This window comes from Rhinoderma darwinii, chromosome 10, assembly GCF_050947455.1.
Source record: "Rhinoderma darwinii isolate aRhiDar2 chromosome 10, aRhiDar2.hap1, whole genome shotgun sequence".
In the NCBI taxonomy this organism is placed as follows: domain Eukaryota; kingdom Metazoa; phylum Chordata; class Amphibia; order Anura; family Rhinodermatidae; genus Rhinoderma; species Rhinoderma darwinii.
The window spans coordinates 30,396,429-30,424,337 of record NC_134696.1 but is presented as its reverse complement, the minus strand read 5'-3'; the positions used below and the strand labels follow the sequence as shown (position 1 = coordinate 30,424,337).

General features: G+C 39.1%; 1 protein-coding gene across 1 annotated transcript in view; it reads right to left on the bottom strand.

Moving 5' to 3' along the window:
* LOC142661934 (1-phosphatidylinositol 4,5-bisphosphate phosphodiesterase eta-2-like) overlaps positions 1-27,909 on the bottom strand; it is a 125,145-nt gene that overhangs the window by 65,076 nt on the left and 32,160 nt on the right. The window contains exons 6-7 of the mRNA XM_075839657.1: positions 21,923-22,094; positions 17,685-17,792 (exon numbers count right to left, since the gene is read on the bottom strand). Of these exons, the coding sequence (XP_075695772.1) occupies positions 17,685-17,792; positions 21,923-22,094 (280 nt within the window). The remainder of the gene's footprint in view (positions 1-17,684; positions 17,793-21,922; positions 22,095-27,909) is intronic.

Sequence of the window (27,909 nt, the reverse complement as noted above, 5' to 3'; positions counted from 1 at the left end):
CACTGTGGTCTTCATCAGGCATTTTTTTTTTCTCTTTTTTATCCCCCCTTTTTACCTTAAGAATAGATATAGTACAATGTTTTTGATATTCGCATCTAGTATTGATTTTTGCAATGTTTGTTAAAAGGTTAGTGACCATTTAAGACATTTTTAAAAATAAGAGGGGACTTGCTTTGCTGGCTGAAAAGAAAAAAAAGGAGTTCCATTTATCTATAATCTACATAAATTCCATCAAATTTGTAGGTTGAACAAGAATTTATGAACATTCTTTCCATATGACTTATGGAAGCTATGCTCCAAAAGATAGAGGACTTCAGACATTATCCTATATGATGCATATAGAATTGCTAAAAAAAAAAAATTTTTGCTTCACCCCATGGTTAGTAATTCTTCCTCTGGTTGGTTCTACTCAGATTTATATTGCATATATTCTGAATTCATATATTTGCAAATAAATTAGCTTCATAGCTATGACTGTAGGGCCCAGAAGTGTTCTGAATGCATTAATATGAGCCACAGGTTCTGCTTCTTGTTGTACAGAGGGATAAGTAGGGCAGTTAGCGAATATTTAGTGAAGCAGGAAGAACATCGCGATCATCACTGTAGCTGTAAACTGTGCACTGCCTTCGCAAAAATATTTATGAAAACATGGTGGCGTATATGCGAAATTTCCGGAGAAGGTTTACTTACACCTCCAATGCGAACATCCCTTAGAGTCTTTACATGAGTTGGTTTTGTTGTTGTTTTAAACAAATTGCGTGGTTTTACCAAGATGATGAAAATTACAGAAAAAAAACAAAAAACAGAAAACGCAAAAATAAATAAATATGTAAATACACCATAATAGGCAAAAAAAAAAAAAAGAGTGGAGTGTCCAGTGATCCTTCTAATTGCTCAATGTTTGTTTTCGCCTTTACTCAACGATTACAAGAACTTACTTTAGTGCACAGTCTAAACAAGTGTTTTTCAACTCAAGTACCTATCCCCCCGGCATGTTAGGATTAGAGGATATCCCATAGAGAGGACACACGAGACAATTCTTGATGCCCTGACGATAATTATATCACATGTAAAATACTAAGGAAATCCTGAAATTATCTGTAAGGGTAAGTCCATGCGTAGTTCAGTTTAATCGCAAATCTGTGTTACATGCGGATTTTGCTGTGGATTTACCACAAATTTTATCTGAAATGAAAATATGCACGGTTTCATAACAAAAGAATAAGCATGCTGCTTAATTGATGACAATTCTGTGACGTCTGATGGTGGCTTTAGGCTTACATTGGGGCTGGAGTTGAGAGACAACGCGCTAGATGAAGAAGTGCACGTAACAGTCTGATGACGCTTATTTTCCTCTTGTGGTTACTGAAAAGCATGGCTGCCAGCCACCAAAGGACCCATTTCCATCACGTCCTTGGCCTAAGTTTAGAAAAAAAAACTAAAAAACGTATACCGTGTGGTATACTTTTTTTTCCAGTATACCAGCCCTATATATATCACTCTACAGTACATCCAACAGAGGACAGTTTTTTGGCCTCTGTCGGACTAATGGAACCATATGAAAACGTTTAGCGTGTACGCTGGAAGCTTTTCCCGTGTACACGATGAATGTACATCACAAATGTGATGTGAACAAGGCCATGTCCAACTATTTTTTTTCCTAGGACCAGTCATTTTGAATATGTTGTCCCATCGAAACAACCCATTTTAAAATTGTAGCCAGCCTGGCGATTAGCTGATCAACACAGGTCCGACTTCAGAAACCCCCAGTTGCTATCGCCGGTGGAAGTTGCCCTGCAGAGGCCAAAAATTAGGTTTTATATTATGCCCATTAAATGGTCGACCATTTAACACATGGACGCGCCGCATCTGTCAGGGCAAGAGCCGCTCTTTGTTAGCCACTCTCCACTTTAGCTAATAGAGGGGGATCTTGAGTGGGGACACCCTCTATGACGGGATCATATTGAAAAAGGGTTGCTTTTCATTAGTCAACCCCTTTAAAGAAGCCCTAACAATAGCCTTTCAGAATCCCAATGGCTGCACATTCTCTATTAAGTGTGATTATACTTCCTTTTGCTACGTGAATGTCTAGAGTAGACTGTAGATGAAGCTAATCAGAAAACTCTGCATAGTTTCCACCTTTGCCCAAATGTCACAGCCAATGTTTCTCGCAGTGAAAGAAATATCAAATGACTCATGTCTGGAGAATTCCAACACGGAGTAAAGGCAAAACCTTCTATTCGTTAGCAGTGAATACATTTTCATAAATCGTCTCCGAGAACTCTTCTTGAATAATGGGTCAAGCTGAAAAGTTTTAAAAAGTCCATGGATTAATATTTCAAATGGTAACTGGCATTAAAGAGCAATATTAAAACTTTAGATTAACATTCTCAAAAAATAAAATAATGAATGGAATGGAGCAATACAATAATCTGATATGAATCAGTTTGCAGTGTGATTTCAGGACCGAAAAAAAGCAACAAAAAAGGAAATTGTCTTCTAATGGAGAAAAACCTAGAATCCATTCTCTCTCACAGTATAATTGTCAAGCTCGTCTGAAACGAGCGAGTTATTAGACTCAGCCTAACCCTCATTCAGAAATATTCCATATCTGCTAATAAATCTGACTGGTGAACTTTCATTTCATGATTATTTGTTGACATCCATGTTCTACAGATGAACTAATTCGATAGAAGCGCTTTTTTCCTAATTACAATTAAGTACACCTCAATATCATGGCTTAATACATTGCAGATAGCCTTTTAGACTGTATCAGAATGTATATGAAAATAGTAACCTTTATCATAAAATATACACTCACTCTGCCCCTCTTCAAAAAATTGTAGTAGGTGAACAAGTTTTCTATGATCTTTTAAAGTGTAGATGGTTCTGTAACAGTTTCTTCCGCCCAGATCTTTAAAATGTTAAGGTTTATAACACATGGGGATATGCTAAAAGTAAACTTGGAGATTTATTCATTAGAGGGGCGGAGAATGTGTTATTCGCATAGTTGAAAACATAGATATCAATAACAAAATTTGAAAGGAGTTAAAAGTCCACAAATGCTGCTAAAAGCCGTTTCAAACTAATTTGCCGTGTTTCTAGCATATAAAAATACCTCTCTTTTTTTTTGCTTCCCTGAGCTCCCCATGGTGCTGCTGCTAATCTGTGCTGCGGAGGACGGCATCCGAGCAAAACCAGTCTCCTCCCCCTCTGGCAGTTGACAATATAGTCTCTTCCTACTTTACCAGCAGGTAGTTTATGTGGGACCCAGAGTAGTGAAGAAATTTACTGTGTGACATCCACAGTATGCACTCACTTAGCAACTAATTAAAATATAATGAAATAAAACAATAAAGGCAGAGTAGGGATGTGCAGCAATTATATTATCTGTCAGAATGCAAAGCTTTACAGTCGTAACTAGCTGAGAATAAGTCTCCTCAGCTATACGGTCATACTACTGCAGAGGCTCTGATCCTTCCCTGACAAGCAGGGTAGAAAGCTATTTATATTGCTACGCTGCAATGAACAGAGAATCAGTATGCAGAGACTTGGCTATGGGGAGAGTGACTGAGCATGCAAGTCTACCAGCACTCAGCTCATTAGGTTGATGTGCACATTGCTATAGACTTTGAACACCAGGTGGCACTATACTATGTTAGTAAATGTCAAAACTCTTCACTGGATAATTTTATTCTAACCTCAAACTACCAAAGCATACTCAAGGTGATGGGGTCCATATCATAGATGAGAATATAATCAGAAGTGCTTTTGTTATAATACAGGATCCTTTAAAGTAGATCTATCATGTTTACGCTGCTCCCCTATATAAGGCCAGCATAGGATATAAGGGGAGATGCTAAACTTGGGGACATATAGTTCTCTAGGATTTGATTGATTATTTTACTGTAAAAAGCTGTTTAAATGCTCCCAGGACTCAGTGAAAGCCTGTGAGTCCTGCTAACCCCGCCCACAAAGTGATTCATCCCTGCACAGAAATAGACACCTTTACCAGTACATCTCCAGAAGGAAATCTCTAGAAAGATGCTTCAAGGAGGATCACAGAAGGAAAATGCCATCACAGTTTTTGAGAAGCTCTAAGAAATGATCTGGTCTCTGGCCAATCAACATTACGGAACAATAAGGCCCAACTCGCTCTGCCAGCTTGTGTTATACTAGATTGTTTTTCCTTCCAATAGTGGAGGGGATTACACAGATTACACTCATGGTGAAAAAAAGTTTATGGGGGTCTGTATTGTGAATCCTTGCTCCAGTTACAAAAACAGCCAATATGGGCTGAGAAAACGAGTGCCGATCAACCAGACAGCTCATTGAGCAGGAGCAACGATTGGTTTTGTACAGGGACTAGCAATCGTTACTACGATCATTCATCCCCAAACATTTCCATCATGTCGGCAGCACATCTCTTTGTTTACACAGGGAGATGTGCTGCCAACAGCGATAATATTTATTGCTGCATAAACTATACGATCAGTCGATGAACGCTTGTTTGCCCGATCATTGGTTCGTGTAAAAGGGCCTTTAGTCCTTTGTCCAAATCTTTTGGTCGGTCCATAGTACTTGATAAGTGGCCTGAACTTTTTGAATGCTACATTACTTGGTCCAGTTCCTCCCTGAATAACTATTTTTCCTCTAATTACTACATTTATATTGACTCTTTAAGTGTCCTTGAAAATATGATCTATGAAGCAAATTCTTCCACTCAGCGAAACTAAATTCCCTTAGGAGTCTCCTACTGACACCATTAATTATCTTTATACAGCACGGTCATTGTACGGTGGTAATATAGTTACAGATCTGTATATGAATTTGCTTTTCACATCAAGTTTTACTAGTAGACAATATTCGAGTGTATAAAATGAAGAATTATCTACAGGAACATGCAGCATCAAGAACATACTTCCATGTTTTTGTATGATAATCAGCAAGCACGGACGGTCACTAAACGCAATGACAAGGTACTAGCTCATTATATGACATTTTTGAATTTTTCTCACCAAGGAAATCCTCAAAGTGAATCTCTACCTTTCATCATTATGTTCTTTTTAGGTCCAACATTTTGTGCTAATTAATTTTTTAATAGATCTTTATACTTTATAGGGATTTGAAGCTCAGTATCAGAAAAGCAAAGCTCTGTTTGGCCATAGAATTAAATTATATAATTCTGTCTCCCTACAGTCACCACTAGGGGGCATTTAGGAGCTTAGCGCATCAGATTTATACATTGAACTCAATAATAAAACCATATGTAATAAACTACTAGACTTCTCCTAGGGGAGGTTGCAGGCAGCCAGAAGTTTTTTTTACTTAACTATGTCAATATTTTGGAGCTCTGTATCAGAAATACAGAGTTCAAAGAGATATAAATATATATTAAGAAAGTCATCAGCAAATAAAAAGAGACTGTTTTATCCAGTTAGTGACCACCAATACACCTTTTAAAGGGCCTTAGGCTAATCCGCCGCCTTTTCACAGCAGCCCAGTCTTATCCCCGATGATAGCCGGACTCCTGCTATAATGGTCGCGATTGAAGTTTCCTTAGGTGGTTTACAGAGGGAGGGGGTCTCCCTCTGTCACCAATCGGCTGCCTGCAAATGCAATCGTGGGCCTCCGATGGGTTGCCGTTGCAGCCTGCCCTGGCTATATGCCTATTAGGCCGTGCCTAATTAGATTGCCTTACAGTTTTATATTGCCAGGCGATAATGCTTTGGTATACTAAGTATGCCACAGCATTATATAAGCAATCAAAAGATCGCATAGTGAAGTCCCCTAGTGGGACTAAAAAAATGAATTAATGTGAAATAAAAATTTATAAAAAGGTGCACATTAAAAAAAAAAATATATATATTTTTTCCATAAAAAGTGGAAGTATTTAGTAAAAAATATTAAAAAAAGAAATAAAAACACATATATGGTATCGCCGCGATTATAATGACCCGAACAATAAAGTTTACATATAATTTAAACCGCAAGGTGACCGCCGTAAAATTAAAATGCAAAAATCTATGGCGGAATTGCTATTTTTTTTCCATTGCCACCCAAAAAAGTAATGAAAGTTATTAAATCGCACGTACCCCCAATAGTACCAATGAAAACTAAGTCTCGTCTTGCAAAAAACAAGCTCTTATATCAGTACATTGACTGAAAAAAAGAAAAAGTTATGGCTCTTGGAAAGAGACAATGCAAAAACAAAATAATTTTAAGGTGTTTTTATTGTGCAAAAGTAGTAAAACATAAAAAAACCTCTACATATGTGGTATTGTCGTAATTGTACTGACCCATAGAATAAAGGCAAGTTATTTATGCCGCACGGTGAATGGCATAAATGTAACACACATAGAACAATGGCGAAATTGCGTTTTTTTAAAAAAAATTTTTTTTTAAATCCCCCCCCCAAAAAGTTAATCGAAAAATTATACGTACCCCAAAATGGTGCCATTAAAAAAATACAAGCAATCCTGCAAGAAACAAGTTCTCATACAGCTATGTGGACGGAAAAATAAAAAAAGTTATAGCTCTTTGATTGCGACGTTGGAAAAACGGAAAAAATTGCTTTGTCATTAAGGCCTAAAATAAGCTGGTCACTAAGGGGTTAAGTTAAAAAAAACATGAAAAACACAACATGGTGCACAATTGCTTTGGCTGAACATACACAGGAATATTCTGTAGTGCTTTTTTTCTTCTTCTATATCGTGTGATTTTTGCCAGGTTTGTATGAGCAAGATCATAACCATTAGAGCCGTTGGCGTTTTTCTTTTGATATCTAGCCCACAGATATGTTCTGGTGCCCATGGATTCTTGCAATATTACAATGGGTTCTATTTTAGCCTAAATGGTCTCCAGCGGTGGGATGAATGAAAATGGAGATCAGATTGTGGCGGTTTTCAGCTCCTCTTGGGCTGTGTTGTCATCATTCGACTCTATAAAGCGTCAGTATTGCTAGACATGCTATATTATCTGTTGGTTGCCATAATTCTCCATAGATATTGATGCACAGGTTGGTCTCCTCCTATTAAACACACATCCTTATCACTTATTTTTGTAAACCCTGCAAAAGATGGAAGGGATCTGTTCCAAAACTACAATGGGGAAAACTACAATCGAAAAGCACACAGAAGTCACAACCGCATCTGAAATCACACTGTTTGTTACCAAATCTTAATTGCTTATGTCTGGAAAAATATTAAGAGCTACTGATGTGAAAAGCTGCAATAAATGGGAACATTTCTTGAATTTTTTTCTCTTTAATAAGGTTGCATTGAGTGTAACCCGGATGCCATGGAGGATTCCAACAGCTAAATCTCTTTGACGTGGAATCATTTCGCAGTCAGCGGCACTGGCAAATCGATTTTAAGTCATTTACAATTATTAGTCCACACACTACTATCTTAAAAAGAGTCAATAAAAATGGATGGCCTACCCTCAGGAAAGGCCATCAATAGCTGATGGGTCGGGGTGCAGCTCCAGGGACCCCCGCCAATCAGCTGTTTTTGAAGTAAAAAATCAATAAGTAGCACTACAAAAACTCTAGGTGTAGCCCAGGTCTAAAAGAGAGGAAAAAATCAGTGCCCTGGTGCGAGATCATGTACATGGACTTACCCCTTAACCATCATATTTTATAAAAGTATAATTCTGAAGTTCTTTTTATATGGTTGTGAAGCCTTTGGGGCCCCCCTCAGGCAGGTGGGTTCAGATTGACCCTCAGCACCCCCCATAGTTATGCATTTACTGAAGCAGAAGGATCAAGGCACATCATAGCGTCTCGCCCTTTTTGTGAATTGATAGGCCAGATCAGTTGTCCAGTTAGCAGTGGTGTGGATCGATGAAAGGAATGGTTCCACTTCCACCACTTTCCTAAAATCAGGAATAAACCCCTTCACTGGGCATCACTGGAGGCAGAGTAGCCAGAGCTTCACCCCTACCACAAAATCAGGATCAAACACCTTGTTTTACAACTTAATAATGCTCACCTATTGTTTAACCCTTTGACTTGCAGCTTGTTCGTATTTATTCATACACCTCATATACATATATGATGGAAGTTGTAGTTTGGAACAGCTGAAGAGCTACAGATTGGACACCATTGATCTAAGGCAATCCTTGCTAATTATTGATTTTGTGTCACCAATTTTTTCTCTTTGACAAACAAAACTGTAGCGGAGTTTATAGATTTTACTAACAATGCAAGGCTATAGCTCTTTGTTTTAGAAATTGGGCAAGACAGAGCCCAAAAATCTTTCCGATTGGCAATGTAAATTATGCTTACAGGTGTCACAGGGAGGAGTCCCTTACTAATAAGTAGCATTACTTAACTTGCGATTGGCTACAAAGTGTCATGTGATAAGAAGGGACTTCTTGCAAGTATAGGAAAGTCTTGCAAGTTTATTTTGCATTGCAAGCAGGAAGGATTTTGGGGCTCTGAAATGTTTGTAAGGAGGTAACCCCTGGCAATGTATAGAGGGCCTGTACACTCCGCTATATTTATTTCATACAGAGAAAATTGTGACAACTGCATCTTCTTATATGTTACATATTGGAAGATGCTATTGCTGGTGGTCCATGAGCTCAGACCCTAATCAATCAATAAATTGAAGGAGCTGGTGCTTACTAAAAAGTGTCCTATCCACTTTGGAGCTGTTCAAGGATTTAAATGGGACTTATCACCTCTCCTGACATGTGTTTTAGAGAATACTTGTATCTCCATGAAATAATTCTAGAGCACTTTTTCTTTAAGAACTCTGTTTTCTGATGTTCCTCTGATATTCCTCCTGGAAGTGTATTAATAAACTGACAACTGTGTGTTACCATTCCCTGTAAATATTGTGTGTCCCTACACAGTATCAACCCTGATTGGGCAGTGTCAGACTCCGGTCATTGACAAGGGGAAAGGCAACACTCGGTGGTCAGTTTATTAATACACTTCCAGGAGGAATAAGAGAGGAACATCACAATGTAAAATTTAAGAAAAAGATGCTCCAGAATTGTTACTTTATAGAAAATGCAAGTATTTGAGAAAACACATATTTCAGAAGAACTGATGGGTCCTCTTTGAATGATCGCTTGTAATCTAAATGAATGAGAACAATAATCAGGAATTATCTTTTTAAATAGAGTCACGATTTTTTTCTCTGCTATCAATCATCTTCTGCCTATACTACAGACAATTGTCATCTTTTGATGGCCAAACTACTTGGTTGAGTCCCATCACTGAAATGAGAGAATACATTATTCACATTATTTTTCTAGGTTGAAGACATTAAATTCTAAATGCCACAAGAAACGTGAAGCTGCGCTGGATTTGTCATTTCAGATCTAATTCACCTCAGTAACTTCGACATTTTCCCAGTAACATAAGCGTTTGGTAACATGATGGATTTCGGCTTTTAACAACCCATCATCACTATGAGGGACTGCAAGCAATGCGTCACAAGGGTTAAAGACACCTACTGAGGAGTGCGACATGGGTGGCTTTTAAGCGATAGATCAGGGGTTGTGTACAGTACCTTCCACTTCATATACGCATGCAACGATGAGCAGGAAACAAAAAGACAAACAGACCAAAAAGTCAAACATCGCATAATAACTCAAAAAGCATAAAGAAGAATCCTCAGCGCTATCATTCATTGTATTGACTGGGCTCGCTGCTAACGAGAACGAGCTACATATAGATTTACTAATATCCTCCGGTCACAGATTGGATTGAGATCTGCTCTACGGTGCACATTTTCACGAGCATTTAATGAATGAGGGTAGTAGTTTTTAAAGGGTAACTAAACGTTCAACAAACTTCTGACATGTCATAGTGACATGTCAGAAGTTTTGATTGGTGGGGGTCCGAGCACGGAGACCCCCACCAATCGCTAGAATGTGAGCGCTGAGCCACTTCGTTTCTGTTCGGATTTTTCCAGAAATCAATGTAGCGTAGTACGGACTCAATAGAAAGTCTACGTCACTATGACATGTCAGAAATTTGTTGAACGTTTAGTTACCCTTTAAAGAACACGTGCAGGACCTTTTATCACTTTCCCGCCTAACATAAAAGAGAAGCACCTGAAGGTGCAGGTCCCTAAACACTCAGTAATGTCTTTAATATGCTTTTCGGCTGTATATGTTTGTCTCCTATATGTATAACACATACTAGGTGACCACCACTAATGGCAGCTATAAACAGTACACAGGTGTTGTCACCAATATTTTCATTTATGGTATATAAATCTGCAATGTTAGAGTTACACCCCTTGCCCCTTTTCTTCCTTTAGATGTGTCAGTCTTCACTGTAGTCCTGGCATTGTATTGATGAATTAGGAAGATCGGGATAGAACAGTGGAAAAGAAAAAAATGGTAAGATAAATACATTTTCTTTACTTTCATCAGCAAGCAATGCGGTCTCCTGTTTACGGGAGGCTTGTAAAACGGACGACGTTTAATGCTACATGGTGTACAGTACAATAAGATACATTCTGAGCGCTGTACAAACAAAGATACTGGTCACATAACCGTGATGAACTGGGGAGTAAAACCTTTACAAATCTGCGGCCATGCACTTCAAAGATTTTTACAAGCTGCCCCAGGCGAACATCTTACGTCTCTAAATTGTATTGGACTGATGATAATCTCAGATTGTCAGGTGGAAAGAGAAAGGATAGTGAGAAAAGGTTAGCAGAATCAAGTGTAGAAATAGCACTGTACTCCTAGGATTGTTTTCATGTGCTGTGGTTGACAACAGGGGTTGATTCACCAAAAATACTACTTCTGTTTACAACCATCTACGATTTAAAGTGTAGCTAAACGTTTAAAAAATGTCTGACATGTCATAGTGACATGTCAGAAGTTCTGATTGTACCGTATACTGATACAAAGAAATGTAGCGGAGTGCGGGCTCATAGACGTTCTATTGAGTTCGTACTCCGATACATTCATTTCCGAAAATAGCCGAACAGACACGAAGCGACTGAACGCTCACACGACTGCTTCATTTTAGCGATTGGTGGGGGTCTCAGTGCTCGGACCCCAACCATCCAAACTTCTGACATGTCACTAGTTTGTCGAACGTTTAGCTACACTTTAACATTGTTACAAGTAATTTGGACTACTTTCATCCTTCGACTTTTTTCCATAGAGGTTACTACAGAATATTTTGATGAATAGAATCCAAATGTCATGTTTTAGCAGGTAAAGGAAGCTAAACCCAGGTAAGATGAGAGATCGTTAAATATTTTATTACCATCTGCATGTAAAAAATAATTATTTTACAATTAGGGGTAGGAACATACGGGGGGTGGGGATAACCTGCGTAAAAATCCGTCCTGGCACCCACAGAAAATTCCGCCCGAAAAATTGCATCAAATTGTGGTGCAGTTTTTCGGGCAGAATGACCGCTGCGGAAATACTGCAGAAAAAAAAAAGTTTATACTTATCACCCGGGCGTGGTCACGCCAACGTGTCCATTTGCTCTGAGTATAGCCCGGCCTCCTGGGATGACGCTGTAGTCCATGTGCCGCTGCAGCAGTCACACGGAATGATACGTCATCCCAGGAGGCCGGGAATTCCCCAGAATTCAATGGGGAAAACCCGCAATAGAAGAACAGCGGCTCTGCTGCATACGTATCCATTGACATGCTGCAGATTAAAAAAAATGCACTACAGGTCAATTTAAAAATGGTTTCTCTGCAGATTTTTTTCTCACTGTGTGTGGATGAGATTTGTTAAAATCTCATCCACTCTGCTGCTGCTGTACTACTCTGCGGATTTTCCGCAATGAGATCTGTTGCGGAAAATCCCTAGTGTTTACACCTGTGTATTTTAATATGCTTAGGGCTTATTCAGACGAACGTGAGGAAACTCTCATGTGAAATACTGCAGTTTTTCACATCCGCGTTGCCCCCGCGCTGGTCTCGTTTTCACAGATCACCATAGACTTTAGTCTATGGGGATCCGTGAAAATGGAGGAAAATAGGACATGTTCTATTTTTCAACGGACCGTGTGAAACAGTCGTGTGAACAGCCCCATTGAAATACATGCGTCCGTGTGAAGGCCGTTATTAATGGCCGTCACACGGATGTATTCAATGTCTGTATGAATAAGCCCTTAGAGATATTTCACTTTTAGCATACAAGGGGTAAAGGACAAAGCTCGTGTGGTGCTCATACCTTGCAATAGACCTGATATTGAGGAGCACAGCTCAGGGGGGGGGGGGGGCAGTGTGTGTTTAATGCTATAGGTATGTGCTGTTTGCATATGTATCACTGTGTATAGTTCATACACCGTGTTACCTATATAGCAGCGTGTTGTACATTGTAACTCTACATATAGCCCTGTATTTGTGGCGACACCAAAGCAGAACAGTAGGTTCCATTTATCTGGCTTTAACGGCTCTGATCACAGAAGCGTCATGGTTTACGTTCATAACAGAGTCATAACAGATATGTCAGATTTGGTTTCTAATGGATCCCTGTGCCTAATAATGGGGGCAGACAGGTCTCTGTTGGGGTCTGGGTGGTTTTGATGGCAGAAATAGTGCTGCTGCCTGAAACACGCAACAGAAACCTAAAAACAGTTGTGTAAACGGAGCCATACTCTTATAGATTTGCTGCCTCCAATGCATGACAAAGGTGGCCATTATCGAATGTGAGATCAGTTTCTAATATGCCCCTAATATTACAAGTTGTGTGAGGTCTCAAATATCCTGTTTGGAATAGGTTTTTACCCTCCTCCTAATTTGTGAGTATGGCCTTTTCTGTGGTTTAAATTACATTCTATGTCCCAATTTTTTTTGCAGGTCTCAAATATATCCCATCCCAGCTGAATACCGGTGACATTTTTGGCAGCCTGTCTTTGAATCATCACAAAAAGTGGGGCAGTTTATTGAATGGTTTTTTGGAAACCTGTGTCAACACTGCATTGAATCTGCACTTGCATTCTGCTGATGGTTTCTACAGGGCAATGAAAATTCTGTACAGCACTGCAGGGTTATCATGGGATTGCTCTTACTAGTAAGGGTCTCTGAGCTAGTGGGCGGAGCCTAACTGCTAACATATCTCCTATACAGAGCACACATAGAAGAGGAGAATCCTGCTCCCCTGTCTTGATCTGTCACATATATAGAAGCTGCAGTGGTATGGAGGAGATTACACAGCAGTAATGAGAAGTATATCTGAGAATCCAGCACTGGGGTGATATATAACTCCTACCAGCAGCTGCAGCACGTCTGTGCCTTTTTTACTCTTGTCCTGCTCCCCTCTCCATAGACTTGTATGGGCAGCGTGTCCGACTCTCTTTCTCTCTCTCTGCTCACTCCTCCTGCTCCCCCTCCCCTCTCCATAGACGTGTATTGGCAGGCAGTGAAGAGATACGTTCTTTCAGTTCACATGTAACCAGGGACAGATTTTTATTGACAACAGGGGGTAGACAGCAGATTACAGGAAGAGAGACACCTAGTGGTAGTAACTTCACACAGAATTCGGATGGCTAAGAAAACAATTTTAACAGTAAGTAAATTATAAAGTTGATCTATATCAGGTATATCATTGGATTAAAAAGTTAGCGTCCATTTAAGAGAACTTTCCTTATGTGTAACAGGAAATAAAGGTGCAACTTTTCCAACATTAACATAGTAAAAATAGGGGATGATGGAATTAGGGGAGGATTAGAAGTTTTCAGTACTCACTAATGTCTACTTCGGTCTTATTACCCTCTACAGGGCACCTTATAAGCAGGTGAATGGCCTAGAGGAAGTCTATTGACATATGGTAATCGGATTATGTATTGATGCATTAATGAGTCATAATAGGATCTGTCAAAAGCAACTAACCGGATTGCTGATGGTTTTATTATAGCAACCTCGACCAAGGATTCAATATGGCTTAGAGAATGACGGGTTGCACGTTCCAGGGAGGTTCATAGAACCACATAAATTTTGGTTTCCGAGTATAATGTGATGTTTATAGATCCTTTAACTTAATTCTCCATCATATGTGATAGCACAGACATGTGAGATGTTACGGTTAGAAACTATTCTTTCCCATTAGGTTATTACAAAAGTTATTAAGAAACAATAATACTTCAGTCATAGAAAGCGATAACGGCTCAAAGATTTATAATCCGCAGGTAGCGGATGGATATTAGAGATGGTTCACCTGCCCTTCAAATAAAATTAAAAGTCAAGATTAATCATGTCATTTATTTCAGCAATGGCCAGTAATGGATGATCTGATCAATACAATCCACATCTACAGTCTGCTATGAAGGATTTACAACTCCAGCAGATAAATATATACATTGCGACTGTGGAATAATTATCAGAGGGAACGGAGGCAGGCGCCCATCCCCAATGTATTTCATGTTCAACCAGACAGGTCTGAGAGAGAGGAACATCTCCCATCTTACAAAAGAGCTTAAAGGATCTATGTCCTATTGCTAATTCATTAAGCCACCCGCCTCTCCTGTCAACGCAGGATCAATCAGAGACAAGTTCTGTAACTGGAAGGATTTGTTCAGTTCACGGGAATGCTAAAATAATTATTGACCCAGGCACAGATATATGGACTTCAGGGACTGGGCAGAGTGGGACTATTCCTTTATATAAATATTTTACATGATCTAAAATACAGCACTATTTCTGGAAGACTACGAAAATTAAAAAGACAGCTCCTTTCACAAGGAGCTATGATCAGTATGGATGGGGACGAGCGCTTGTTACTACGATCGCTCGTCCGTACACGTTTCCATCGTGTCGGCAGCACATCTCCCTGTTTACACAGATACGATCAAAAACGATACGATCAGCCGATGAACAAACATTTGCTCGTTCATCGGCTGATCATTGACCTGTTTACACAGGGAAATGATCGGGAACGCTCGTTTCCATAATTATTGGCCCGTGTAAAGGGGCGTTTATTCAAGGAGAGAGACAATGCAGATATTTGTTGGTACAATAGTGCAGGTTATAATTTTACATGTTTATCTGGAGATCTCTAGTGATACCACAATGTGTATTCTGTAGTTTTCCATATCACTGCTGCATGTTCTTGCACTGAACATAATCCACACAAACCGTTAAATCTGCCGTCACATCTGTAGTTTATGATCGTGGTCTCCTATATCATTAGAAAGGCTAAACATAGCCCAGACATAACTGGATTTTATAACTATAGAATATGAATACCTTCTGCATGGACTCTGAGATGTGAAGAAAACCCTACTGAACAGACCCTAAATGAAGAAAAAAAAATTTGCTGGGCAATACGGAGTTAAGCTAAAGTGCAGTGCCGATCAATACCCTTCTGGATTCACACGAGCACATAACGTCCGTAATGGACGGAACGTATTTCGGCCGCAAGTCCCGGACCGAACACACTGCAGGGAGCCGGGCTCCTAGCATCATAGTTATCTACGACGCTAGGAGTCCCTGCCTCGCTGCAGGACAACAGTCCCGTACTGTAATCATGTTTTCAGTACGGGACAGTAGTTCCACGGAGAGGCAGGGACTCCTAGCGTCGTACATAACTATGATGCTAGGAGCCCGGCTCCCTGCACTGTGTTCGGTCCGGAACTTGCGGCCGAAATACGTTCCGTCCATTACGGACCGAACATGCTTGTGTGAACCCAGCCTTACATTGATGCTAATGGAACTACAAACTGGGTTGGGTGCTACATCATAATCATTATTAGTGAATTGAAGTAGCTCTTCACTCAGAGCTAGTAATGTTGACCTAAGTGCGTCTACTTCTTTTCTTCCTATGTATATAAGGAACTTTACAATATCTTTTCCATGAAGCTTGAAATACACAAACATAGAAGGGGCTTATAATAGAATTTACATTGAAAACGACAAATCTATTTTCAGACAGGTTTAGTTAACAAAAAGAATCTCATGCACAGCACCCCCTATGTTAGCCAGAGTTGTGAAAAAAAAAAAGATATGGAGGCAAATATTGTTTTCTCCCACACACTTAAAAGCCATAAAAGAAATGAAACAAAATTAAACAAAATAGAAACACCTCCCCCCTGGAAAACCACACTTTGGCGGTTGAGTGAAGAAGATGGTCACAGGCTAACGCCACCACCCAGGGGCCCAGAAGTGCTGGTGATCTGTAACAATATTTGCCAGCAAGTCTGCTCCAGCATAATGAGCATTGGCAAAAGTCTAGGTTTAAAAGGGTTATGCGGGGACCAAAAATTATTAGCAGTGTACTTAATGCAGTATTCCGGTCCCCCCGTCACGTGGATTCTGAGATTTTCAGAGATTTTATAGCGCTGCCGGTGGGCAAGTCTAGTTGCACAGCGTTCTTTGATGACGGTACAACTCTTCATCATGTGACTGACCCCGCTGTACTCCATGTACAAGCAGGTGGGGTAGTACAGCGAGTACACGGAGTACAGCAGGGTCAGTCACATGACCAAGAGTCGTATCATCATCAAAGAAGGCTACGCCACTAGACTTCCGGTCCCAGCAGCGCTATAAAAATCTATGAAAATCTCAGAATCAGACGGGAACCGGAATGTATATCAGCGAGTGTACTCACATACAGAGGTCACTACACTGCTAATAATTTTTGGTCCCCGCATAACACCTTTAAAACATAGACTTTTACCAATTATGCTGGAGAAAACCTGCTGGCAAATATTGATACAGATCACCAGCACTTCTGGGCCCCTGAGTGGTGGCGATAGCCTGTGCCCATCTTCTTCACTCAAACACCAAAGTGTGGTTTCCTGCAGAGGTATTTCTGTTTTGTTTTATTTTTCATCGATTTTTATAGCGCTGCCGGGGGAAAGGATGTCTAGTTGCACAGTCTTCTTTGATGATACGACTCTTCGTCATGTGACCGGGCCAGTTTTGTTTTGCTATACTCTATGTACAAGGAGTAGCAGTAGTGCAGCGAATACATAAAGTAGAGTAGAGTGGGGCCGGTCACATGACGAAGAGTCGTACCGTCATCAAAGAACGCTTTACAACTAGACTTTCGGTCCCCCGGCAACCCTATAAAAATGTATGAAAATCTCACAATCAGCGTGACGGCGGACCGGAATGTATATTACGAGTTTACTCACATACTGCAGTGACTACACGGCTAATAATTTTTGGTCATCACATAACAGCTTTAAGGCCAGATATAACTATAGGTGCAGTGGACCTGTATACCTATAGGCACAATGTACCTATAGGAGGCCCTTGGGGCAATGTATCTGCTCAAGGATAAATATACTGAACAGTGTGTACTCACATGTAATTTTTTTTTTTCTGTATATGTTAACTAGGCAACAAGAATTAGACTGAAGAAGGAGCTCAATGTTGTGAGTGGGGCACGGCAAAGTTCTGCTATATATAAAAGCAGATTAACATACATAACTTAAGGTGTGGCCTACTTGATGGGTGGAGTCGGAGGTTCCAGATAATGTACCTACAATCTCCTGAGATGTAAATTTAGTACTGGGTGGGTTATTAGACAACAGTCAAACATATTTTAGCCACAGCTAAAAAATGTGAACGAAAAAAAAAAAAAATTCATTAGGGGAAGGGGGTCTGAAGAACTTCCTAATAATATATTACAAACTATTTTCAACAGAGTTTCCCTTTAACTATAGATATAGTAGGTCTGTGTGACATTACCATTCTGTTACTTACAGCCCATAGACAGTCATACAGTCTTATTTTACATACATCGCCATTAATCAGCTTGCAGTCGTCATCTATCTCATCAGCACTGTCTTCATCCGAGACTTCTCCTTCTTCCGCATCATCACTAATACTGGCTGGGAGTTTCTTCCCCTAAAACAAGACAAATCATTATCATCTACAGATCATTTACACCAGAGGTTCTTCTTCTCCATTATGTGCTATGGACTCCTTTGGAAATCTGTTAAAGTCGATAGGGTTTTGACATATTATACGGTTATAATAAAATATCTTACTTCTATTGGTGGTTTGCTATCCTACATTCATACAATTCAATTAGAGGTCAGTAAAAATAATGATGCTATTGTCCTTATACTATACCTGCCAGTAGTTGTCAATTTTGCAAGACTATGTGTAGCTGGCCTAAAAGGTGCGTGGCAAGTGGACATTTCCATAAAAAGGAATTTCCAGGCTATTTTGGGGAGCTCCTGGATACAACAGTTGTCAAATCCAACTATTTGGCTGTCAAATGTTGGTTGCTATGTAACATGGACCCTAGGTCAAGAAGCTGTGTTATAGAAGATTGACATCAAGAGATCATAGAATTAATTCACCCAGTTTGATGAATGATTTGAATTTTGGAGAGTATGGGCCATTTTACAACGGCCAATATTGGCCGTAAAAATGAGTCGATCATCGAGACAACAATGATCAGCAACTATGATCAGTAATGTATTGGGACGAGCCCATACACTACCACGATCCCATTGTTACTACGATCGCTCGTCCTCATGCATTGCCATCATGTCGGCAGCACATCTTACTGTTTACACATGTGAATGCTCATTTTACCGATCATTTGCCCATGTAAAAGGGCCTTTAGTAGAGGATTTTTAACAAGTAGCTTATTGTTATCACTATAGACTGTTTACGGTTAGGCTAGTTCTCCATGGCGACATTGGTCACCTGTGAGTTACGGTAAAATCACAGTATTACTGTGATACATGATGCAATTTTACAACGACTATATAAACCTGATGGTATACATAATAGTTGGTGTTTATGCTAGTAAGCATATGGGATGGGCTTCCCATCTCAGCCTTTTTGCAGTCCTCAGAGTGCTTGGGTCATTTTTTGTTTTTAAAGCGTTACAGGGCTGGGCATGCTTCCACTTGACCTATGATTGGCACTTGTCAGTTGGCGGTGCAAATGTACTAAGCAATTAATCTTTGATAGAACATTGTACAGATACCCTTACCCAAGGAGAACCTGACCTGGTGACAATACAGAATAAATTATATAACAATTTTCAAAAAATAATAGCTCTCAGGGGTAAAGAGAGAAGTAACTTGTTTTCTCCGAAATGTCTACATGCAAGGCTCTATCATCAGGGGAGTAATTCACCTTTAACATGGCTCTTGGCAGGAGCAAAATTGTACTAGATAACGACCTGGGTTCACTGTACAGTGAAGAAAACTGCTATTAGCCAGCACCATTAATTAGACATTGTGTATTTCACTCTATTTCTTTCTTGGATGACCTAGAATATTAATTCTAAAAGCTGAACGATGGAGACAGAAAATGAGCACAAGTGTTAAATAAAGGGTTGTTTACACTGCACAGCCTGAGGCCTCCCATTCATTGTCAAAGGAGACCCATTTCACTTAAATTCATTAAGAAATGTTCTCTGAAAATAAAAAAAACATCAGTTTACTGCCGCTTAACTGGGCAAATACGATGAAAAATTAGGATTTCTATAGTTTTTAAATAATGAACAAACCCTTTAGAACATAGATTGATTGTAAGTACTTGACTGGCTAAAATAACTGTACATACGGAGCCCATATATTATATATACCTATAATAAATTTTAGACCAGGCAAAGCTACAATTATGTCTTTTCTACACTACTATGTGTATGACAAGATTAGGAGTTGGTGGAGGTCTCATAGAAAAGTTCTTTAGAAACGTGTTCAGAGTGGTTGTTGCTTCCTTTATCCTGCGCAGCTCGAGACGAAGAACAACTATAAACGTGGTATCGGTGTCCTGCATCATGGTCCTTGTTCTCAATCTATATTCATACAAATTACAGAGTGGCTACATTTATGTAGAAATGCACTGTAGATGGAGGTGATCTTTAAACGAAGAATACAGTCAAAGTTATTTTCTGTTATGTGAAGTCATCAATGAAGACCTGTGAGCTTGGACCTGCACTAGTTTCCCCAGTGATACTTTCTACATATGGTTATTTACTATGCGGCCACTATGGTAGCAGAAGCTGCATAATAATCAGGACAAGATCCTCTATCATGGCTGACCGGATTGGAAAAAGGATTACAAACCGTATCGAATTACATTTGCCAACTAGGTCCAACCACACAACCATTGCTACGCTGTTGGAGAGCATGATATATCCGATACAATAAATGGAATATCTTCATCTTACTCTACAGTAGCAATAAGCTCACTGCTTCTACAATACTAGAGATAGGAATAAATGGATTGTTCTTTATATTAGTTGGGGTGGACATGGGGACACAGCTTTATCCTGCTCGCCAATGACCACTAACAACGAACTCATCTCTGTTAACTAGTGTCAATCTGCAGCCGCTAAAGGCTTCAAGTATAAGATCTATCCGGTGTCAAATCTACTGATTATTTGTCATTGTATTTTTCTGTTAAAAAAGCGACCAGTAATACTTCAACCATACAACTGAAATATCCTTGTTACCTGCTTCATCTATAATTTCTACTGCCACCAGGAAGTCTTAACAAGGCTTTCAATAACAAAACTGACTGCACACTCAATTTAGACACTTCAGATAGCAGGGCTAGCACATTACTGTATGGCTTTAAAAAGTATACTAGACATTCAGCTTTTACTTGGTTGGTACAAGGGTTTTATTGATCTTTTCTATGTCATTTTTATTGATCGGGCTGTCACATGATGTGTTTGATGAATTAGGTCACTTGGGAAACTTTCATGCAGATTAATGGTGCAAAGAATAATTGAAATGTTCTGCACATTGAAAGGACCCCATATTTGATAAAATCCATTTTGTGTAGAATACTTTATGAACAGAACACAGAATTGTTATATTTGGTATTAGGATTACAGCCATCCTCTTCTTTAGGAAAAATTGTAAACAATAAAATAGAACCATAGTGATGAAACCACATATAATGCCCTTTTCAAGTGAGTAATATTCATGGCTAATGTTAAGTGGAACTCCATAAAATGGTAAAACTTGCTAAAGTATGAGAAGTCTGTCATAACCTTCATGCAACCACAAGGGGAATGGTAACACCCAGTTGTCAATTTATTCATGCATTTCTAGGAGGAATAACAGAGTAACACCACAATGCAGAGTTCAAAGATAAGATGCTCCAGCATTGTGATTTTATGGGCAATACAAGTATTTACTAAAACAGACATGTCAGGAGAGCAGGTGGACTAGTCCTCCAAATAATGTGAGAGGCCCTCATTCACACCCAATAATATGATGAACATTAACTGCATGAAGACACAGTTGTCGTCTTTGGATAATCTGTGGTGTTAGAAATATCAGTTAAGCACTGGCTATTACATTATAGAATATTAAGAATTGGAAAATGATATTTGGACAATAGTCACATTGGTTAAAAATGTGTTTAGCTTCTTGTTTAGCTTCTGTAATTCCAGTCAGATAAAATAAATTCTCATTTTAACATCTATTTTCGTCCTGCCGGTACAGAATTATATATTTGTGGTGCAGTAAAGATATTCTACTTAGCTTTGCCAGATCAATGGACTTAAAAAGTGACAATTACTTTAATCATCCAGAAATATGCGCTGAACACTTATAGCTTTCCCCTCTCCCACTCCTCTTGGCAATTCAGACAAGGTACATAACTGAGCAGGGGGCGAGAATTAGAAGAGAAGAGAGCACCTGTCCTGGTAAGGAGAATCTGAAGGTTGCGGTATATATGATATGGGATGAAGACTCACAACTCCTTACAGTGGTTGACTTCGGTTCTAAAAAATATACATCTTAAAGTTGATGTGTATGTGGCCATTAAAAGGATATATGTGGCCATTTAAGGGCTATAGTGGCCGTGGCCATGTAAGGGCTATAGGGGCCACAGCTCAGTAGGGACACCACTAGGAAACAGTATAAAAGAGAATCGTGTAGCATATAGTAGACCCAGGTAGACTTGAAACAAGAGACATTTCCACAATTCCATCCACAGTACAGACTGACCCATCCAGACTGATCCATCCAATTCACTTTGTTCAAAATTACCTTTACTAATATCTTCCCTTTCAAGGTTTCTGGAGAAGGGAGCTTTGTTGAATCCCCATTAAACACAGTAGAAAGGTCTAACTGGTCTCCAAGGATTTCAGTCAAATACTGAGCCATTTTCTTTTGCTGCAACACACTACAGTGATTTTCAATAGACAAGATGACCGGGTAACTGAGAAGGAACAAAAAAAAGGTAAAAAGTCACATAATAAATCCTCATTCTGACTTCAGTATATTGCAATCATTACTTCAGGAAAATAAAACCAGAGATTTCATAGACCGTAATGTTATTTATATGGCAATAAAATGTTGATGTATATGAACCACAAATAGTCACAATAAGCAATCACCATAAATAACAATATGATTTCATTTGTTCAAAACAGAAATATATTGGAGATCATTTCTTTAAAAGAATTCTCCAGGATAAAGAAAAAAAAAAAAAAAAAAAAGAAAGAAAGGATCTACTTCTTTCCCCCAGAAACAGTGCCACTCTTTGTCCACAGGCTGTGTCTGGTATTACAGCTCATCTTCATTCAAGTTAATGAGCCTGAGCTGCAATATCAGACACAGCCCACAAACAAGAGTGTTTGTGGGGAAGGGGGGGAGCAGACACTTTTTTTCTTATCCAAAACCACCCTTTGAAAGGATCAGTTTCTTTAATGTTGAACAATATTTATTTTCATTGTAAATCTCTTATTATGATTATTGTTATGAACTATCACAATCATTTAAATCTTAATTTCTTTTTTTTTAGAAATTAATAGTTCTTATGTCTGGTGGCTTTATATTATTCCAGAAAAAGCTTTCTTATTGCATCACTAAAGGTTATGGACCTGACTTTTTTTTTTTATGTTTTTCAAATATTTTCACTAAGTTTCAGGCTAGATGGGAGGTCCGAGTCCAGGATGCTGAATTGTGCATGATTTCCCCTCCCTCTCTTTGTGTGCATTCCTCCCAATCTTCACTCTGATACAATACTGCTTGTATTGTCCTCCCTAAAGACTTGGATGCTCTCCTCCCTCTCCACATTCTGATCTGTTGTGAGGGAGAGCAAAGAAGGACACAGACAGAAGCTGTGTACTTTTAGATCTATGTCAGAAACATCAGGACTACCAGCTACTGTATATAGAGACTCTATGGCATTTTTTTTTTATTAAGACTATTTACAAAGTTGCTTAATTTTGCATTCAAAAAGCAAATGAACAATAGAAAAGACTTCAGTGCCAAGGTGCTCCATAGCCTTTAAAATACATTGCCTAGTTTTCTATTTCAAGGAACCCAGCAATATTGTATAACTGCTCCAATCTTCCCATATAGAGGAATCTGTCATTTGACTATTTGGTTGATAAGTCTTAAAGGGATTTTTCAGCCTTATTTAAAAAAAAATAAAAAAAAATAAAGAATTGGATATTGCATAATGAAAAGTTCTGTAATTTCTAATAAACTTTCAGCCTCGTTTATCAAAACTGTCTAACAGAAAAGCTGGCCCTGTTACCCATAGCAACCAATTACAATAAATTTTTAATTTTTTATGAGCAGTCTCAGAAATGAAAGTAAAGCTCTGATTGGTTGCAAAGGCAACAAGGGAAGTTTGTCTGTAAGACCATTTTGATAAAGCCCATATGCGTTTTAATTCCTCAACAAATTTCAGATATCTGCTTGGTTCCAGTGAATAGAAACCTTTATTTAGTACATTTAGGGGCTGAACCCTCCTAGTCATGTCCACCTGAAACAGGTGCACAACTTGTTACAAGAGAGCCCCAATACACTTGTACCTGTGTGAGCAGGATGTGATGAGGACGGGTTTCAGCCTCTTTTTCCATTCACTGGCAGATCTTAAAAACGGTGAAGGATTGGATCACAAAGTGTATTAGTAAGTTGCAGAAACTGCATTATTATTTCAAATGTATTATTGCAAATTTGATACACTGAAGAGTTTGTTTTTTCTTTATATATGATATTGGGAAAGGATAACTGATCAATATGGTGCCTATTAAAAGTCTCAGCTTTTCCAGACTCCCATACAGCCAGTCAAATGTAGGACTGCATGACTAAGTGTATTGGTGATCAGATATCGGAGGTCACATAACAACCCCTGTGGATGCTTTAACATTGACCACTTTCATAGAGAAGATACGTATGCATTCACACAAATACAATGATGCCAGGTTATCATACTTTATTTCCATGCAATCCATTCAGACCTATTTTCATATTCAAGGTAACCTACGTAGATCCAGTTCTAATGAAAAATAAAATGAGATATACAGAAACCCTTGTTGCCGATACATATGACAATACTGGGAAAACAAACCATATTGTTTCCCAATTTTAACACGTTGTTTGAGGTGAAAAATAAAACAGCAGTTTTATTGATAATCGCTGTAAATGGACACAGGCTATTATTGAGATCCGATACCTTCAGATGGCGAGCCATCGGGAGGGAGAGGTTAGTAACATTGTACAGAACAGAACATGAAATCCACTCCAGCAGTCTTTAATTGAGACTCACACAGAGAAAACCGGCCAGAAAATCAATCCGATAATTCCCAACAACTTGATGTCCATTTATGTTATGGAGTAACGTAAAGATAATGTTCAGTTTTCAACTTCACAACAGGTAATTGGAGCAGCAGTTATTATGGGGCGGGGGGTGCTTTATACTACAGCGGACTGCAAAAGTGCCATCCCTTCTGACCTCCCCATAAACATGCCAGCTTGGATTGGCTGAGTGTGCATGCTTACTTCAATGTGAAGAGGGGAATAAGACGCTCTGACAGCAGCATATCTCCTGGTGGTAAAAAAGGATTGGACCTGTTGAAATACAATAATTAATCTTTCCTTACTTCGCTGGCAGACTGCCATCATTCCACCATGAAGCCCCTTGGAGTCTATCAGATGCTGTGCTCTAGGTCACTGATTACCTGCCCAACCATCCTCAGCCCTCTCTGATCCTGGCATGGACGTTTCATTCATCCAGTAAATGGATAAATGGATAGTGCAAAGACTTTGCACTTAAATGTTCAGAGACAATGTGTACTCTAATCTAACGGGGTATCCGCACAGTCTATATGCCAGATGGTTGAAATGGTAGTGTAATAGTACGATGAACAAAATACACTTGCACCTTTCATGTCAGAACTGACCCTCCTGTATGACTGTCCATATACCTGTCCTCTGTAATGGTATCTTCTTTGAGAATCCTATTATCTGAAGTCCCCTCCCAAACACATTAGATCGCTATAAGTGGAATCTGCTATTATTAATGATAATCTGATGATCTTCTGTGTAAGGGGGGCTTCAAGCATCTTCATTCAGGAGGAAAATTCATAGGTCAAATTGGAATGTTCTTACGATTAGCAGGACTGCTGCAAAATCAATGATTTCTATTATCTCAGTGTTTAGACATTGTTAGCAATGCCTTTGGTCGGAGTCTGGATTTGGCCATCATTTAGCGTTGCCTGGTTAAACAGGACGAATTACTTTTCTTGGGTTTATATATACACTTCAGGCCTGGATTACTCGGGTACTGGTTATGCGGTTTCTGGCATGTGCTAAACCCTTTCAAGATTCTAGTTGGTGACTTTGTTCTGGTCTGTGTGTTTGTACTGTGCGACCTGTTGGCCCTCTGAGAGATCTAGTTTTTGTATAGTGGTTTTATGTATATCCTAGGATCAGTAGTTCCACTGGTTTGTTTGGCTTTCCTGTTTGGTCTGCTACCAAGCTGTTTTCTTACCCCACTGTGGGATAGTATTCAAATAGGGTGCTGTTAATTCTTGTCCACTGTCTTTTCATCTGTTAACTGCTTGCATGCTATTCATCTGACATCATCTCCATTTACACCTCGTCTCCATCTTCTTCTACCTTCAGTATTCGGATTTGCATATCCACTAGTGAGTTACTTGTGCTTCACCCATGTGACAGCAATTGTCTGGTATTGCAGTCTTCAGCACAACCAGCAGGGTAACAAATGTACAGATCAATAATTTTGTGTTCTCCCCTGTCCCAGGGTAAGTGGGACTATAAAATGGTGTCACCACTGCATTTAAAGTTTATATAGAGAGATAATATATGTAAAGAGATTAACTAGTTGTAAATATTGCGTTACATGTTTTTTTTTTTTTTACTTGTCCTGAGTTACACCATGTAGTCCAGAGCTGTATTCGAATTCTGCTGGTAGCTATTAGAAACAGTCAACAATCTTGTTGACAGGCACATCTCTAACTGCTTAGCTGAACTCCTATAATGCAGAGGAAGAGTTATTTTTCCATTCATCGGAAGCTTGTAAATACCACACTTTGCAGAATGGGAATCCCTGGAGCAATATGTAGAGACATCAAGTCAATATGGAATGCTGGGAGATTTAAGCTCTGATGTCTAGAGAATTGTGACTGCAGATATGCACTGTAAAATAGTATTTAAAGGTTATTATAGGCTTTAAATAACCTCACTTCAACTCTAAAGGGAATTCAAAGCTACATTTCAATACACAAGTACATACACAAATTACATGAACGAATAACTATAGAGAGTCCACAAACAAAAAATGCCAATGCCACTTAATGCTCTGCCATGTAATGTAATAATAATGGATGAGCCTGGCACAGGGAGAATGACAAAGCAGAACTCTTTACCACCTCCTGTCATGACACCCCATCACCTCGTCACTATTCGCGCATGTGCTACCATGGAAACAATGTCGTTTATCAGTGTGGAAAAGGAGTAGGTGCAACTTACTACCTGAAGGAGAACCATCTCCCTGCACTGTGACCAGAGCCTTTTGGCCACATCATAAGCAAGAGAGGTCCCATAAGAGGGCAAAAACTTTCTTCAAGCGCTTTGCAGTGTCCAGGTCATCCAATATTGAAAGATATGTCCTTATGATGCATTCAGTGGACTTGATAATGGGGTGTAGAGAGGTTTTGTATCTTACTGGCAGGTTACTGCACATCTATAGAAGGTCTTTGAGCAGGCACCTTCTAAGGAAGTGGAATCTATGAGAAGTCTTCCTTCAAGCCCTAAATACAATCCTGATGGAATATAGCAGAGACCTAAAGGGATCGAATAGGTGATCTGTTCATTAAACTGCTTAAGAATTACAATTTATTTCTCTTACGCAACATCAAATGATGCCTGTGCCAATGCCAGTCTGATAAAACATTATGGAAAATTGTAGGATGCAGAAACTTTGTTTATGTACTAACAGTGCAGCTCTGTGAAGTGTGGAAGGACAAAGTCAAAATCCAAGCTCACATTTAATCTGAGCCCAGGGGTCAAAAAAACAAATGCAAACCCCACACAACTGACAACAGAGATCGTGTGAAATGTTAGATTTATTAACACTGGCACACCGTAGGATTAGTGCGCCAGTATAGCAAGAACCAGACTTATGAACAGGGAGTAAGCTTTGTCGATGAATCTAGCGTAGAGTAAAAGCAATGCCAGGGGACTCTGAATTCCTGCCCACATATGAATTTTCCAGAAAAAGTGCCCTCAGAGCTTCATAAATATGGTGTTAGGCCCAAACAGCAAAAAACACATAAAACATAAAAAGACAATAATAAATCTGCCCCAAAGATACTAAAATGCAATATATTTACTGGTCATTATCTATTTATTCCAGGAAACTTCATAGATTATATTTGTAGGTGCAGAATTATTCACGGAGGATAATCAAATTTATATATTTATATATCATTTTTATTATTATTTTTCCATGATTGACTTTTCTGTGTACTCCTCTATCTGAGAGGGACCTACTGTTCATTCTTATTTTTCTGATTTATATAGGACAGAACTACAGTGAAGACTGACGAACAGAGCAATAGAAGATAAGGACCAGGGGGAGAATGCAAGTACCTAAAACCACACATTTATATGCCATTAATCACGGACAGTCCCTTTAATCTAAATAATAAAACATTGCACTAGTTTACGTCTCATGACCGACAGTACACGGTCAGGTAATAGTCTGATCTTGCAAG